General features: G+C 46.2%; 1 protein-coding gene across 1 annotated transcript; it reads right to left on the reverse strand.

Moving 5' to 3' along the window:
* Positions 1-355: 355 nt before the first annotated feature.
* Positions 356-16,619, reverse strand: FAM174B (family with sequence similarity 174 member B). The gene is made up of 3 exons (XM_030281120.4): positions 16,276-16,619; positions 9,261-9,392; positions 356-4,156 (listed from the first exon to the last, which is right to left on the reverse strand). Exons 1-3 carry the CDS (start codon positions 16,548-16,550, stop codon positions 4,153-4,155), a joined length of 411 nt encoding a protein of 136 aa, XP_030136980.1. The 5' UTR covers positions 16,551-16,619; the 3' UTR covers positions 356-4,152.
* Between the last annotated feature and the right edge of the window lie 954 nt (positions 16,620-17,573).

Raw genomic sequence — 17,573 nt, forward strand, 5'->3', positions numbered from 1 at the left:
CAGTGGTGCTCAGAGTCTGGGACAACAAACACAGCTACATTTTGTGGGCTCTGAGGTACCAAACACCTCATAAAGGCACTGAGATCCCTTCCCTACTGCAGAGGATTTTGTCTTTTGATCCCAGCAGTAAGCCCAGCTTCCTGATGCTTGATGGCGACCTTGTGTGATTAAACATATTCCTCTATCATGCTGCTGAGACCAGTTTTCCCCTTTGTCAGGCTCTGATTCAGTCACAGGACAAAGGGACTTGCAACCCTCTAATAATGGAGCACACAGGAGCTCTGACATCCACCTCATTCCAAAAAGCATCAGCCCTTTCCCTTTCCTGCCTTAAACATAACACACAGCACAGGGATTTCAAGAACATGTTTAATGATGGCAGTGTCTACTGAAACACACAAAGTCCGTTCAAACACAACCAATTTTTCCTTAAAAAGAAGCTTTGGTCACAATGACAAATTCTTTTTAAAAAAACTTCAAAGCAATTGCACAAAACTCAACACATGGTCCTGATACCTCCTCACACACAAACTGCAGCAGCAGAAACTCATCTAACAAGGAAAAATCTTTAATAAAAACCACAGCCCACCACCCTGCAGAGATTATACCATGTACATGGAATTAGAGGCAACACTTACCAACAAAGTGTTTGTGTTAATTAGTGTTTATGTGTTCAAGCTTCATTAGTGCCTGTAGACTGTTACAAGTAAGTTTGGTCTTAAGGTAAACAATAGAGGATCACAGGGTCAGTGTGCTAAACAAGTGTTTGCAGTCATCTCTGCAACTTCCAGGGAACAAAAAGGGGGAAAATGCAAATACAAAGCTATCTGTGTAGTTAGTTCTGCAGGTAAGCATGGCACACCGATTTCTGCCTTCTCAAGTGTAATCTCTGGTGACAGGGCTGTGGCTGGAGTAAAGCAGCTGCAATTCTGTGCAGGGTTTTCCCTTCACATGCACAAAGGGAAAAGCCTCTGACTCACACACTTTGCCTCAGCCAGGAGTTGGAGGATTCTGTAAGCAGTAAGTGAGCTACAGACAGCTGTAATAACATTTCTGTTTTCATTTTCTGTAACAAAAAAATATGCCTTTTAAAATGCTCTTGAACAAAGCAAGTTTGACTACGCAACACAAAATAGCAGCAGATACTAAGACACGATACAGTCACAATCAGATTAAATCTGCAGTGTAAGATACACAGAACATTAAGGTAAAAAACTCATGTAGTGGTTAATGGCTATTTCTCCTCTGATGAACTCCTAGAACTACCTGAACCAAACAGTTCAAATTATTAAAACTATGTTTTAAACTGATTTCTACAATTAAAAAAATATTCATATATATACTATTAGATGAGTCACGTCAAGTGCTCTTAAAATCTTAACTAAATATAGCTATAGAATATTTAACCAGACACTTTAAATCACATACAGCAAGTTTTGTAGAGGTAAACATTGCCTCACTTTTGCAACAGCAACTGAGTATCAGACAAAGCATTTGGATTATTTTCATGACTGTGAGCAACTGGTCAGGTTGACCTTTTATTCCTCCAAGCAGCTGCTGCTTCCCTATAAGCACTTTTCAGCTTATGGCACACAGGTTGGGACTTCCTCAAGGAGCCAGGAAATCCCAGCTGCTGTTGAGCACCTCCATCTTCAACATCTTAAATACCTGGTCCCTGTCCACCATTGAGATTTGGCCATGTTGTGAAAATAGTGGATTTTTTTTTTTGTTTTTTTTAAGCTACAAGCAAGGGGAGCTGAAGGCCTTTGCCAGCCTAACTCAGCAAGTGACCTGAAGCTGCTGGAAAAACTGATTTCAAGAATTGACTTGCTCAGAAGGCAGAAGTGCCCTTCATGCATATTTTCTCCTCATCTCTCTCCTACGTAACTCGGTCTTGCCTTTCTTTTGTGCAGAGATGGTTTCATTCCCTGTCTCCACTCAGAGATTGCCTGATGCTCAGCTTAATGAGTGTGGCAGGAGAGTTGGCATGGACACGTTGCCATGGTGCCTGCACAGACAGGGCAGCCACCTCATCCTGTCCTCTCCTTCCAGAAATGCCAACAGGAGCTTTTAACTTCCCTCTCTCCTCTCAGCATTGCCACTTCTCTGACTTCAAAAGGGCTTGGTCTGCCCAAGAAGTCCAATTCCCAGCCTTCAGTCTTGCAGCCCTGGAGAAACTCATTATTTCCTTCTGGAGCATCCAGCCTAGAGCCTGAAACCTGCTTTACTGAGGTGAGGAAAGAGTTCCAGACCTCACCTGAACTTGCAGCATCGTTTCACTCTCTGCTCCCTGAGGTTCCTGCCAGCCAGAACAACCTGCCCAGCCCATCCTCACCTCCCAGCTGACATGTCAAATATTGCTTGGTAACAGTGGCACAGAATGACTCAAACTATTCCATGAATGAAAATAACAGAGCATTTTATATTGCCTTGATGACTAATATTAACACAACAGTCTGCTTGGGGATTTTTCCATCCAGGCCGAGTTGGCTGTCTGCAAAGCCTTTGCTGAGTCACAGCTAGGGGAAAGCAAGCTGTGGTATGGCAGCTGCCGGGATGAATGCACAAGGCTGCTGGAAAGGAAAAAAATTCCCCTTCACCTCCTTTTACTGACTGAAGGGCCAAGGGGAACCACACAGAGCTGGCGCAGGTCGTGGTATTATGACAAAGCAGTTTGGTTTCTCAACAAGCCTCAAATCTCAATAGGGCTTTAAAAAAAGAAAGATAAAAATCCCAAAAGTGGCAGCCTGCTGCAAGGCTGGTGCTTTGCCAGAAACTGCAGTCTCCTTGAGAAATTGCAACTGCAAGGCTGGGAGAGGGTCAAGCAAACAGTGGGACAATCCTAAAACAACTGGAAAAGATGCATTCCCCAAGAAAAGCAAGCTTTCAGCCAGCTTAAAAACCCAAAATAGAAGGAGTGCAGTAAACAGTAAAGTCTGAACTTTATCTGTGGTTACTCAAAAGGAAAACCACAAAGGAAAGAAACTAACCCAGCTGGGTTTGCCCTTTCTACCGCTGGCCTGGAATGCCTGGATGCCTGCGGTCCCCCAGACCCGACCTTTCCAGATGCAGCAATCTAATTCCCACAGTGTCATCCCACAGCTCTGACCTCTGCAGCACAAAGCACAGCAGGGAACAACAGCTAAAAATCGTCCTTGAGTTAAATGAGCTTTGTCAAGCAGGTAGTAAGGGAAAACTTCCAGTTTGACAGAGAATAAGATCACTTACATGAAGCTTCCACGAAAAATAAGACATGTTCTCTCTCTGCAATCCAATCATTCCACATGAGGACTTGCTTTGTTTAGAAAAAGGTAATGAATTGTAGACAAGTTACAGTCAGCACAGGGCAGTACAAAACACTGGTTTTACTCCCAGTGGAAGGGCAGAAAATTACAAAAATATATCTTCTTTAATCCAAGGTTGTTGTAGTTTAGAGTATGCCTGATTCTTCCTATTTCCCTGTGGTCTCACTTACTGAAGTTGATCTGATCAGAGCTCCTTGGGACAATGAGAGTGTCATCATGAAAACTTAGTGCAATTGCTGTTTAAAAAAAAAATCAGTAGTAACTCAAGAAAATTTCCCACATGAGTTGACCTCCCAACCCCTTCCCACCCAAACCCTACACCAAAGACAATGTGGCATTTCAGCATGGCTTACATTTTTACCATCTTAAGTTCTAAGTCACCTCTGTAAGGCGCTAAAATACTTCTTGATTTTTTTTTAAACACATGATCCATTTAACAATGACTGAAGTTTAACAGTGACTGAAGGGTTGAATTAGGATTTTAGAAAGTAAGTCCTTGGGGCAGCTTGGTTTAATCTTCCTTGTCTTCCTCCTTCAACAAAACTTATTTAGACCGTAAGGAGCTGCACCTTGTAATGCTTTGGTGACACTGCAGCTCTCCTAAAGCAAGAGAGCCCAGTTTGCAAAGTGGAACTCTGGTCATTCCAACACAGGAGCTGGGACACCAGGGAACCAAATGGTGCTGTTTTAGTCAGAAGATCCACAGCCTGCTGTACAAACAGCACCTCGAGGAGGTGAGGCTGTAGCACTGCAGAGATGAAAGCCTCCCCTTTCACAGTTATGGGTTCAGCAGGTCCCTCGACAGCAGAATGACGTCTCGCAGGCACCGACGCTCCACGGAGCCGCTTTACCTGGAAAGCAGAAGAATTAGTACAGCTGGAGATTTGCAATTAAAATTACTCACAGGCAGAAATGAGAACCCGTGTGTGAAGTGGAGAAAAAAAAATCCCAATGGCCACAAAGGAAAAGGAGGCATCATTCACTGGGACTGCCATCAATTCTAGCAGTTTGTGTATCTGGTGGCAGTGATGGGATGTTAGTGCCATGCCAAAGAGATCCCAAAGGAAGACAAAAGCAGAGTTAGATAAGAGAAAGGCCAGATGCTGGAAGATGCTGTGGCCAGTCACTGTGCAGAGCAGCGAAGGGAATGTGCACAGGGAGGCACATGAAACCACATTCTGCATCTCACAGCTTTTACACACCAGTGCATACCTTGCCCATCAACACACATGGACCATCCTCCTTGCTATGGATGTTCCTTCTGATGCACTTTACTGCTTCAGTTAAAAAAAAATCTTAACAGGAACCTGTTACACTGCAGGAAGGAGACGAGAGCCCTCCCATAGGACTGCAAGAGCAGCAGAACATGGTGTGCACTGCAACAACTGTCACAGTAGCATCAGGAAAGAACTGGCCTTCAAAACCCAGCAAAAATTGCTTTTTGACTATCTATTTTTCTCCCCTGCTGTGGGCCTATGGGAAATCCTTAACAGCAGCACCAAAGCTTTGGCAATTTGTTGTATTTATAGTAAGCTGCTGCCTGTGTTGGTGATTTGCACCCCCTTCAGATGAGGATAAATGATACCCCTCCATTTACACACAACTTGTCACTGCTGCCTGCTGGGGGAAAAAAATAAGCTGCTATAAACCCCAGTACAATTCACCTGGCATCATCCAGAATTGCCTGCAGCTTTCACTGGAAAAAAATCCATTAGAGCTGCTCCCTTGAGAGTGAACACCTCACAGTAACAAACAGAACAATTCCATGCTCCATTCAGAGCTGCACACGCAGTCAGCATCTGGAAAGGATGTAGTCCTAGAGAAGACACCAGCAGTGTAAACCATATTTTACAGAGACTCCCAAGACTTGGGTACATCAAAGGCTGAGCTCTGCAACTGTGCTGAAGATGTTTCTCTACAGTTCAATGCTATCAGTGCCTGAAAAAGGGATGAATCTAGAATCCAGCCCTTACACGTGGTGCATCTTTCCTCTAAAACATCCTGCAAGTTCTCAAAAGCCCTTTAGTCCCACAATGGTTGAATAAATCTTCCCATCCTCTTCCTTCAGCCTGCCACTGCTCCTAACACATAAATCCTTCTCCTTTCAAGAGCACTTTGGAAGATGCATTCCTAAACCACTCCTGTGTTCTGCCGGTGCTGCTGCTGTTAGAGGAAAAATGACAATCCACAGGGAAAACAAACTGAGGAATTTTACTCAGCCGACAGGAAGGACACAGGCTTCAATCTGCCCCAAGAAAACTTCCTATCAGTATTTATTTAGGAGCCTGACACCAGGATTAGCATTTAAATTCCAAGTTCTTTCCCCAGCTCTGGGCTGTCACACGGCACATATGGCCCTGGACAGTTGTGAAATTCCCCCAGCTGGGCCCAGCAAGCGAAGCAAGAACAGAACTCACTGCCTCCAACAGCTGCAAGTCAGCAGGGAGAGGAGTCACTGCTGATATCCCAGATTACTGAAGTGCTTTCAAAGCCTTTCATGTGCAAGGCGCCACGGAATTTATTCAGAACCTGTTTTCAGTTTCCTATTGAAGCTGACAAGAAATCCCCCAATGAGCCTCGCTAGAGTTAATAAGCTTAACAAGCTAACAATTTTATTTACCTTTTCATAAACTGGTTCTTTTTGCAGCTGTTTTAATCTCTTTTCTCTTATTATACAAAATAAGTAGAGTGCTCTGTGGTGGGGGATGGACACCATTTTGTTGGGGATGTTTGCCTGTAACCTACTTTATTTCACTGCTCTCTACTCAAACATCCCTAAGTGCCAAATGCCTGATGAATTGATGGCTTAGCTCCATCACAGAGATCAGAGAACCCATGCAAATTCCCCTGCCCTCCTGAAAGAAAGAGCCAAAGGAGCAAAGAGGAGAGGGAAATCTTCAAATCAAAATCTATTTGTAGGATGAGAAAAAGCACATATGGAGAGTGGGATCTAGCTTTCCACTAACTCCTTTTTGAAGATGTGCAGCAAATCCCATCATAAAACTTGAAAAACCACCTGACATCTGGGAAATGATGACCAATATAATTCATATAGTCCAGTAATCAATTGGACAAGAACACTTTTTGGGCTTCAGCACAGATTGAATCGGTGATCAAGAAACAAACACTCTTTCCATTGCTCTGTTTGCTTTCTTTGTGTAGCTTTATAGTAATTTCAGAACAATTTCTGAACTTTTTATCCAAATGCCTCCCTCAACAGCAGAGCAAATACATACAGAAACACACATATTAAAACAGTGGTTTCCATGAAGCTTTTTAAGGAGATGACAATGTCCAAGTGATCTGGCACATTTTCTCTGTGGCAACCTTTGTTTCGTATTTTCCTGCAGAAATTGTGCCTGCAGGATTAGAGGCCATTGACAGAGCTGCTTCCCTGCTACTGGAATGAGGTTGCAAAGAGGGGATCTGATCCAGCACACATTTGACAGAGGCAGCAGTGGGTGGCTTTTGCATCCACAGACAGGACTGTGTTTGGGTAACATTTTGAAGTGGTCTCATTAGTCTGCCTTACTGGAGGAAGCTGGTTATTTCTTATTGCTCCACTGCCCAAGGGAAGCTGGGGGGGAAACTACTGGGAGCCTAAAACTTTAAAGCCTCCTAAAAAATGGAAAAAAATAGCAATGACCTTCATCCAACAGCCCAATTTACACTGTCTGCTGTTCTTTGATGCCTCATGTAAGACTGGAAACAAATCTGCACAAGGACAGAGCATTAAAGGAAAGAAAATTAACTGCACGAGAACCAATTGGAGAGGTAAATGTCGCTTCTCCCCTGTTGCTGCTCCACACCAACTGCCTTTTAATTAGAGAGCTGTTTGCATTACATGGGGAGAGAGCACAGAATCTCAATCACTCCCCCAAATACAGATGCAAGTGCCAGCACAGATCTTTCAGCAATGGGAGGGGATCTCAAATAAAACAGCTCAGAGCCTCCCACACCATGAATACCAGCTTGGGGGGCAGGGGAGGGCTGAGGCAGAGACACCAAGAAAAGACCTGTAAGAAATTGTCCCCTGACTCCCCGTGGGCAAGTCTGAGCTGCCCTTTCTGCAGCTCTATCCCTCTCTTCCCATCTGAACACAAGTACCTATGAAAATAGTCTCACTAGCTCAATGGGGTTGTCAGTGGTCAAACTCGGCAACTCCAACTTGCATAGGAGTCTCTTTTCTGGTGACAGGATTTGTGAACTGTTTGGGATATAGTCTCCAAGCTGCAGAGAGGAACCAGAGAGCTTGACACCTTCTACAGCAAATGTATCCTCAAAGAAGCTTTCCCAAAATCAGCACTGCTAAGGGGCTGTCTGTAAGATGATCTTCACCTCCAAAATTAGTAGCTCGGTCTGAGCTAAACAAAAGTGTGCCTGAAACAGCAAGGACTGCAGAAAACATGCAATTTAATAGCTGTTGCACTGTGGCAGAAAGGAGGAAATCCCACAGCCTAAAAGAGGACTGGTTGGCCAAGAACAGGGACCCAGGATGAGCTGATACCTTCAGTGATAGTGGCAGAGTTCCTGCTCCTGAAGCAATGTCAGATAACACAAACACAGTTCTCAAGAGATAAATGGTCCCCAGCAAGCTCTCTTTGTTCATCCACTATTTCACTTTTAAACATCTTGTCCTGAAGCACTGCCATGAGTGAGATTCTTCTGTTCTCACTCTTTGGGGATAAAACCCTCAGATCCCATTTCCAAAAGTTCACAGAGAAAGTATGGAGTTAAAAGGAAGAGGGTGGGGCATGGGGGCTGTTTAAACAGCCATGGAAACTCAGATCTCTGCACTCTGGGTTTAACAAAGCTTGAACCCAAAGTACAAACTGCACAAGCTGAAATTATTAGAGCAAACACAGGGCAGCTTCAGGGAATGGCAAAAGTCAGGAAAGGACTGGTAGGAAAAACTAATTGTTTACACACAAAGGCTTGACTCACACCCTTACTTGTTTCATGGCTCTCAACTATTTCCTGATTTTTATAGAGAACTAATGCAATGTTTGGGAAACAACAAGTGGAGCACACAGTGGTGTGTGGTTCAGATGTTGGCACGCATGTGCTCAGAGCAGATGTGGCGTTCCCCCTTTTCCAAAGTTAGGATAGGGGCAATGTGAGTAAAGTCCGTAAAATCTCCAGTTAGAAGTTGTCAAGATCTGCATTTTTATAATTAGGAGAGCTTATTTCAGCCAAAGTAGGACAGATTTTAGAGTAGGCCTTATTTGGATGAGAACACAACTCGAATAGTGTGGATGGTTTGATGCAAACAAAAATAAAAGATGCAGATACTCTGATGCCATAAATCAACAAGCAGCATCTTTATGTGCTGAGTTGTTGCCATAAATCTTCATGCCCAGAATAGGCAGCAAAAGTTTGGGCTTGTCACATCACTTCCATCTCAAAAAGACAAACATATTTAAGGAAAGTGTGTTGCTACGGGGTAACTGCTAACAGCATCAGTGAGGGCCCACAGCCCTCTCTGTCACAGGCCAACACAGGAGTGCTCTGGTACAAATCTTGTGGAGATTCATTCTGATTTCCCTCCCAGGCTCACAGCAACAGCAGTGCCTGGGAAAGAAGCCCTGGATCCACAGCCCTCCATCCAGTGTGAGCACACAGGAACAACTGCCAGTGGCTGCCCGAGAGGGGAAGTTCAATCTGGAAACCCTGTCAGCTATTTGGGACACGTGTATCCCATTGTGCTGCTCTGCAGGGGAAGGAGTGCAGACAACCTGGTGTAGTGACAGGGTTGTTGCAGGAGCAGGGGAGGACAGAGCTCTGTGTGTGCTGGGAACAGGCCAAGGAGTATAAAGGAAAGGGATAATGCTTGGGCAAAGAGGGAGACTGTGATTGCCTCATCCCTGCCAAGTTAGCCCAGCAGAGAAATAAAAGAGCTCTCTTCACTAAGAAGAGCTCAGTGAGCGAGCCTAACTGGATGGATGGCAGCAGTACCTGTATTTCACATCAAACACTGTTGAGTCTTCGTCCTCATCGTCTTCTTCGTTCAGAGGAGCCATTTCTACCCGCTCGGCCGGGGTGGTGATTATGTCATACTTCCTGGTCTTCTTAATCCTCTTGCCAGACCTGAAACACAGAGGTGGGAAAGACTGCCTTTATACAGCATTCCTTGCAGAGGCTGAAGCTGCTCCCACCAGCTCCGACTCTATTGGATTCAGACCCCCTAACAGGAATGATGCAGAACCAGCCTCTGTCCGCTCCTGCTGCTTTCCCAGGCCCCTGTTGGTGCCTGTGTGGAGCAGCTCCTCGTCAGCTGCAATCCAGATCAATGTCAGTCTTTCCACTGCTGACAAACCAGAGATGCTCTGGCACCCAGGGCAGGCACACGAACGCCGCAGCCACCACGTGCTCCTGCTGCCACACTCAATAAGTGAGACATGGCCTTAATCAGCTGAAGCAGCCACTGGTTTAGTGAACATGTTCAGATGAGAAAGCACAGGCTAAGCCCTGCTGAGCCATGGGAATGTTCCAGGCAGGATTAGGAGCAAGGAGGGGATGCTGTCTGGGTACAAAATTGCCTGCTCGTTTTCCTTGCAGTCAGGCCAAGCTCAGGAGTCCCACAGCAACAACCTTGAGTCTTGCCTGAAGCAGTTTCAGGCTCCATCTGTGCAGGTGCTATGAAAAACAATCAACCATTGTTCAAAGGTAACTGTACCTACCACCTCTCCTCCCACAAGATGCCAGCCTCACCTTTCCTTCTAAATGGAGATGCTTACACACCTGCACATCCCACGGTTTTGACAGATCTATTTTCTAACACTTACATTCAATTAATAAACACTTTGTGTGTGGCTTTTCAACTTATTCTCTGCCTCTAGCTGGAATTGTGCGGGTCCTTTCTTTTTTTACTTCACCTACTGTTTTCATACACACTAGGAAGGTCACACTGCTCATGCATGAATGCATTTTTGTGATTATACATTCAAGAACGTGTTGATGTGTACTCGGCCAGCCTTCGGGAAGAAAAGTGGATGGTTTTGGTTAACAAAATACAGAACCTTCCCCTACACCTTTTAGCAAACAAAGCTGCTACCTGCCAAGCATGACAAGGGAGCTGGTGCAGGCACAAGCAAACAGCCCAGCAGATTTTTGGTAATCACAGCTAGTGCTCCAAGCAGCCAGCACATCCCAAGTGCACTTTCACCATCAGGAAGCGCTCCCCTGGCATATCATGTGAGGTGTGCCGGATCCAAAAGCACAGCTTTTGCCTCAAGAAGTCTTTAAAACAGTTACACAGCAACAGGAATTGGGCTATGAGCACTGCAGAGACACTGGGATTCCAGCCCTGAGTGTGCACCTCCACCACAGTGGTCCCTTCTAAGCTTAAAGTTAAGGAAATTTAAATCAGTGACCAGCTCTGATGTGGAAATCTCAGTACTTCTGCCAAGCACTGCTTTTGGGCAGTAGTCCAAGGCTGAACAAACAGGTCCCAGCCCTTGGGATGAAGCAGTTTGCATTTCCTCCCTGTTCTAAAGGCTGAGGGTGCATCAGGAGTGAGGAGCAAATCACCTCCTGGTCTAATTTTTAGAGCTATCTGTGCTGCTGTGTCACGCAGAGCACGGGGTGGTTTGTTCCTTTACTGCTATTGTTGAAACAAGCAATTTTATATCCAGTACAGCAGGACTCTTAACCCAAACACTTGAAAATCCTTTTGAAAACACTCTCTTTTGAAATTCCCCATTACTCCGCTTCCCTGCTAAAATCTAGCAGCAAAGTGATGCAGGGAGGTCTCCTCTTGCAAGTAAAACATTGTTTTTAAATAAAATATTTAGTCATGCTGGGAAGCCTAAACACAGACCAGGACTAACCTGTCAGAACTAACCAAGCACAGCCTTACCACTTTGCACTCACATACAGGCTACAGGCGGTTTCCATGGGTTTCACTGAGATCCTACCCAAATATCAGGCCCACTTTACTAAAACCCCTCCTCCCCCCATCCCTTCCATTAGAAAATGTAACTTGTTCCACACAGTTAATCTAAAAACTGTTAATAATGGAGTGGTTCAATAAATTACTGCAGAACAGATATTTTTAGAAATAGGAAACTAGAATCCTTTTGCCTCCAGCCATTAATTAGTCTATTTGGGCTACACTTTTAAGAGGACCTGGAGCAGAACTCACTGTACAGTGACCTATTAATCCCCACAACTTCACTTAATTATGGTGTCCATCTAGGATAGGAAGGAAGCTCATTTTGCTGCTGGTTTTTGGCTAAGCTGATAGAACCAGTTGTTTGCCATTGATAAAGCAAAAAGGTCTTTCCCTCCCACCCCTTTCTCAATCCATTCCACCGTAGATTATCTAGCTAATTTGTCATTAATCTGCTTTCCAGTAGTCCGTTTTCTCATTTGCACAACTCCCCCAGGCTTCATAAATACCAGAATTACCCAAGCTAATTTTGCAGGAAAGCCTTGGGAGTTTCCCTACATGCACACTTGAATAAGGCTGCCTGTCAGGAAACTGTTTCACATTAAAGCTCCTGAACCTCAGTGGGATACCTGTAACCATCAGCAATGACAACACAAAAAAGAAAAGCACTTTATTCAGCAGGTGGGATCAGGCAGCAGAGTCAGCAGAACAGCACAGGACAGGAACTACAGAATACAAACATGTCATGAACTTTGGAGAGACCTCCTGGACAGGATCAGGACACATCAGACCTCATAAGCATCTCCTTTTCAGCCACATTCACTTTGTGGGCTGTTTTTAAAAGCAAACAAGAAGCATGCTGGAAGCTGTGGTCAGAGTGTGGCCCTTGCACAATGACAATGCACTCCCCAGGGTAGAAGTGGTTCTGAGTAGTTTAACACAGAAAACCATCTTCCACTTAAAAAAATCCTGTTGCTTCTACTGATTCAGCCACCCCCTGTAATTTAGGAGGGAAGGTCTTGCCCAGAATTATGAGGAGGAAAGAAAACCCAGGCTAACTGGGGGCAGGGATATGAACCTTTCATTGCAGACCCAGCGCTGAGACACCACACACCACCCCAGGGTCTGCCTGCTCCAGCCCACATCCCTGTCCAGACAGCAGGGAAGGACACAGAGAGCAGAACGCTGCCTTTGTGGCTGTGCTTTGACCAGGGGCTATTTTGATCAAGCACCAGTCATGTGCAGCACTTCATCCTCCTTTCTGAGGCATCATGTGGTGGGCTAAGTGCTCGAATCAACTCACTGGTTCATTGTATTATTTACGCCTCTAATCTATTTTAGTCCACAACCCTGACATTCAAAGATTATTCTTTTCCTGACCCAGAGAGAGAGAGGTCTCTGCATTTTTTACCTCCTGCTAAGAGATGTAGAGGGAGAGGAACATCCCCTGGAAATAAAAAAAAAATAAAAAAATAAAAAAAAAATCAAACCAATGAAAAAAACAAACAACTCAAAAAAACCCCTGATCCCTTCTAAGTAGGGTGCTTACTGGAAGTCTGATTAAGCCAGTCCCTCCTAGAACTGCAGCAATGTTATATGCAGAATGGAATTATGACCAGTTTATTTCCTGTTCATGGACTCCCTTAGCAGTTAAAAAAAAAAAAATTGGAACTAAAAACCTCAGGAAACTCCAGGCTTCCTATCAGCTGATGAATTAGGTCAGCAGTATTTCATTCCTGTTGATCTCCCTGGGTATCTCTGCTCTCTGGATGCTGCTGTATACAACAGAGTTGAAGCTCTAAGCCAAGTCCTCATGTGTTTTCTGGAGATTGGGCATGTAGTGACAGGCCAAGGAGGAATGGTTTCCAACTAAAAAACAGGAGATTATTATTATTAGATAACAGCAAGAAATTCTTTACTGTGAGAGTGGTGGGGAGGCCCTGGCACAGGCTGCCAAGAAAATCTGTGGCTGCCCCACCACTGGAAGTGTTCAAGGCCAGGTTGGATGGGACTCTAAGCAACCTGGTCTAGTGGAAAGTGTCCCTGCTCGTGCAGAGGGGTTGAAATGAGATGATCTTTGAGGTCTCTTCCAACCCCAACTGTGATTCTGTGATTCCACGGTCAACGCTGCAGCCTGCCCATGGCTTTCAACATGGGTCACAGATATGTATTTTGGGGTTGGATGCTTGGTTGATTTTGTTTGGTTTTTTTTTCTTCTACATTTAACATAATTTAATCTGAGTTTTTCTTTCCTGTTGATGGCAGAAGTCTTGTCTTTGCTGGAGTACTGTAACTGGTTATAATACAATTAATTTTAAATCAGTAAAATTTTCTGGGGTTAAGCCTTGAATGGCCTGGAGCAACTGTCCAGCTCCTAGAACAAAAGGTCTTGTATCTTATGATCATATGCTTGAACCTCTCTCCTCAATCTCATTTATACCAGTTTTGCTATTACTGGAAAACTAAGCTCAAAGTGGTATTTGAGGGAGAAATCAAAATTGAACAAGAAAATTAACAAAGCAATGAAATACAAAATAAGCAGGTATTTTTTTCTCGGAAAATCTAGACATACAGCTGCTTTTCCAGCCTGGATTCTGTTTGTTCAAGGACAGGTCAAGACATGATGCAAACACTTTCAGAGCAGAGTTTTCTGCAAATAAAGCTTTGGGTTGCTCTCAGCTGGCCCACTGGAGCAAAAGTAACTTATCAGATTTCCCTAGAAGGCACATGGTCCACCAGCACAGTTGGCCACATCTGAAAAATTGTATTTCCTGTGAATTGATCCCAAAAATTGCATTGCAATGGAATGAACCGAGTTGTACCAGGGGAGAGAAACAGCACAGAACATGGAGGTAAAAAGGCAAAACCAAAATACAGATCAAAGAGTGAGTTTTGCCACACACAATCTGTTGCAAGACACTGTGTTTCTTGGTAATGCAAACTACCCAACTATTAGATTGAGAATAACATGGAATTTGGCTTGTTGTGGAAATGGTTTTGGGTTGGGAGAATGCAGTGCCCATGGGTGTAAGAAATAAAGCAAACCAAGGACTGAGCTTAAAAAAAAGAATAAATAAATAAATACTATAGCAAATTAGACCTTGCCACATGCAGACAAATAGCAAAGTCTTGGCTGGCCTTCACAGACTCCAGGAGCCACAGAGAGAAAGGAAATTCAGACCACTTTGAGTGATACCACATTCTGAACCACACAACCATCAGATGAATTCAGAGCACAGCATTTCCAAAAGGAATGACGAGGAATCTCCTAGTGCTACCTTAAGCACTGAGCTGAAAGCTGGAGAAATATATCTATTCCTACTCAAAACAAAAAAGGAAATTAATATCAACAGAAAAATATGTAAAAATGAGATGTATATAAGAATTTAAATGTATAAAATATTAATCTGATGCCTGTGATGAGTATCTGGCCAATCACTGGTTTATTCCATCTCTATAATTCATATAAAAGCATAATTTACTTCCAGCAACACAGCATAATTTCACAGTGGAAGCTTAATCAAAGATTGGATTTCAGCAAAATCTCTTAAATAGGGATCCATGACTCTTCAAAAAAAAAAAAAAATCACAATGTTTTTGACTAAGTGTGAACAAAGCTTGTATTCTGGTTGAGAAAAGCTTTACATTTATTGAGGGTAAATCCCTTATCTCTTCTGCAACAGAATCTCCACTGATCTGTGTTGTCAGCTGCAAGTCTACAAGTGTGACGCTGTACAAACATACCTGTTGGTATTCTTGTCTCGTTTGCAACTGGGAAAACTGTTTACAAATAAGTGTTCTGTCAGATAAAGAAACGTATAGCTGTATTTTCCACTTCCCCAGCAGGTTCTACCAAAGATACACACAACATCTCAGAGGGTGTTTAACATATCTTTAATGCTGCATTAACTCTGATCAGCTGTATAACAACGAGTCTGGCACGGGCGAATAAATTCATCTTTCCCAAGGTGACTTTAACTTGGACCTGCTTTTGCTGATAATGGTATAGGGAGGGCCTTTAAAGGTTATCAGTTTGGCTACCAATATTCAGCCAGGTTTCCTTGACACAAGATATTGCTTTATACTCAGAAGAAAGAGTGGCAAAGAAAATAAACTCTCCAAGAACACACAGAACTAGGAGTAGGAACTTAGTGCAGAATGAAAAGCCTTAGTTATGGACTTCCTAATTCTAGCTCATATAATTTCTACCAGTTCTGCTGTTTGTCTGTACAGCTGCAAGCCAGACATATTGATTTAAAAAAACACCTCTTCAACATTTTATTGGGCTCTCTCAAACCACATCACTTTATGAGCACATTTATTTGCATTGCCTTTGCCAGCTGCTGCACACACTTAAGCAGAACACAGTTAAATGTCGATTTCTTCAGAAAGTATCAGCCCTGATCATTTCAGTTTATAGACCACACTTTGGAATACTACCATTGTGAACACTGCCCTTCCTACAGGGAATTATTTCAAAGTGGGAGAAGCAGAGCATTCAGCCACGCACAGAGGAGCTGCCCGAGGACAGAACAAGGAAAATGTGCCAAGTGCACTTGTTTAAACTGCTTCTGTCACCTGAGCCTCGGCCTCGCCCAGCTGCTCCCGTCTCCTGGCGGCTGCCCTGCCCTGCCCAGCAGCCGGACACCGAGCGGTGCCACCCGGCACTGGGGGCTGATCTCCGCCTGTGCTGTGCGTGTGCCCACGGCCAGCCCAGGCTCCAGGGGCACCCACGCCAGTGCCACCACCGCCTCCGCCGGTATTCCCAGATGTTCCAGCGGAGCCGGACGCGTTTCGCTCCGTGCCCACCCGGCCCCACGGCCCCATCCGTGCCCTCCCGCTCGGAGCCCGCTGCTGCCCCCGTTTCCTGCGGGTTTGCCAGGCCGGCAGCCCCGCACGGCTCCCCGGGGGCTGCTGGGCCGGCCACACACGCCGTGCTCTGCACACATCGCTAGCAGGTTATAGAAAATTGGATTATCTGCGAGATACGTATTATGTTTATAAATAATAAAATAATAAAACAAGAGGAGGTTCCCCCTCCGCCCCTCGGCGGCCCCGATCGCGGGTGGCGGTGCCCACCTGAAGACGCGGAGCAGCAGGCAGGCGATGAGCGCGGCCGTGAGCGCGCAGGCCCCGATGACGGCGGCTTTGAGCGCGGAGAGGTCGCGGAGCACGGCGGGCACGGGGCTCAGCCGGGCCCCGCTGTGGTTGCCGGGGCCCGGCGCGGCGGGCGGGCGGCTGCCATTGCCCGCCGGCGGCTCCAGGCTGCCGCGGGCGGCGGGCGCGGCGGGCAGCAGCAGCGGCAGCAGCAGCGAGGCCGCCAGCAGCGGCAGCGGGGCGGCGGCGGGGCGCATCCTGCCCGCTCCGGCTGCCCCGCTCCGGCCGCGCCGCGCCGAGCCCCGGAAGGCAGCGCCGGCCGGCCCGGCCCGGCCCCCGCCCCCCGAGAGGCGCCGCCTCCGCCGCTGCCGCCGCCGGGGCCCCGCGGCCGGGCACGGCCGGGCACCAGCGGGCACTGCCGGGGCCCCGCGGCCGGGCACTGCCGGGGTCGCCGCAGCCTCCGGAGCTTCCCGCGGCCTCCGGAGCTTCCCGCGGCCTCGCCGCTGCCTCGGTCCCCGCTGCTGCCCGGCCCGGCGCTGCTCCCCCGCTCCGCACGAACAGCTCTCACAGAGAGGATCCAAGGGGAAGGCGATGGTGGGGAAGGGTCTGCGGGGCCATGCTGAGGGCACAGCCTGGAGGAGAGGAGGGTGAGGGCAGAGCTCACCGCGGGCAGCTCCGGTCTCTGCTCTGTGTGACCAGCGACAGGACCCCAGGGAACCTGGGGCTGGGTCCGGGGCGGGTTAGGATGGATTTTGGGAAAAGGTTCCTCGCCCAGAGGGTGCTGAGCAGGAACGGGCTCTCTGAACAGGCTTCCCAGAGGAGTGGTCACAGCACAGAGCCTGGCGGAGCTCAAGCAGCATTTGGACAACGCTCCCAGGCACAGGGTGGGATGGTTGGCATCTCCTGTGCAGCGCCAGGAGTTGGACTTCGAAGATCATAGTGGGTTCCCTCTACAAAACTCTGTGATCCTGTATCCACTTTTAATTACAACACACGACATCGGCCCAGCTGCAAAACAATCACGAGGTTCATACTGCCATCAAACAGGGCACAGACCTCCCAAGCAGCTGGGTCAGCATGGCCCAGCTGCTACATCAACAATTGTACATCAGATTTATGTCTTTTTGCCTTTTCGCTGATCACCAGGGCTCTGCTTCCAGGGTAATGTATTTACAGATCTTTCACATCTTTAAAAATGTAAGATGTGAGAAAATCTCAGCCATGGTTCTGCAAACTATCCTAGGGCACTGAGCATGTGAGTGGTGCCATCAGCCAAACCA

Source organism: Taeniopygia guttata, chromosome 10 (genome assembly GCF_048771995.1).
Source record: "Taeniopygia guttata chromosome 10, bTaeGut7.mat, whole genome shotgun sequence".
NCBI classification, from domain to species: domain Eukaryota; kingdom Metazoa; phylum Chordata; class Aves; order Passeriformes; family Estrildidae; genus Taeniopygia; species Taeniopygia guttata.

Excerpts from the sequence above, each read along its gene's own strand:
- FAM174B (XM_030281120.4), bottom strand. The coding sequence starts at position 16,550 with ATGCGCCCCGCCGCCGCCCCGCTGCCGCTGCTGGCGGCCTCGCTGCTG. Across the intron at positions 9,393-16,275 it reads CTGCTGCTCCGCGTCTTCAG|GTCTGGCAAGAGGATTAAGA; the intron begins GTGGGCACCGCC and ends TCTGTGTTTCAG.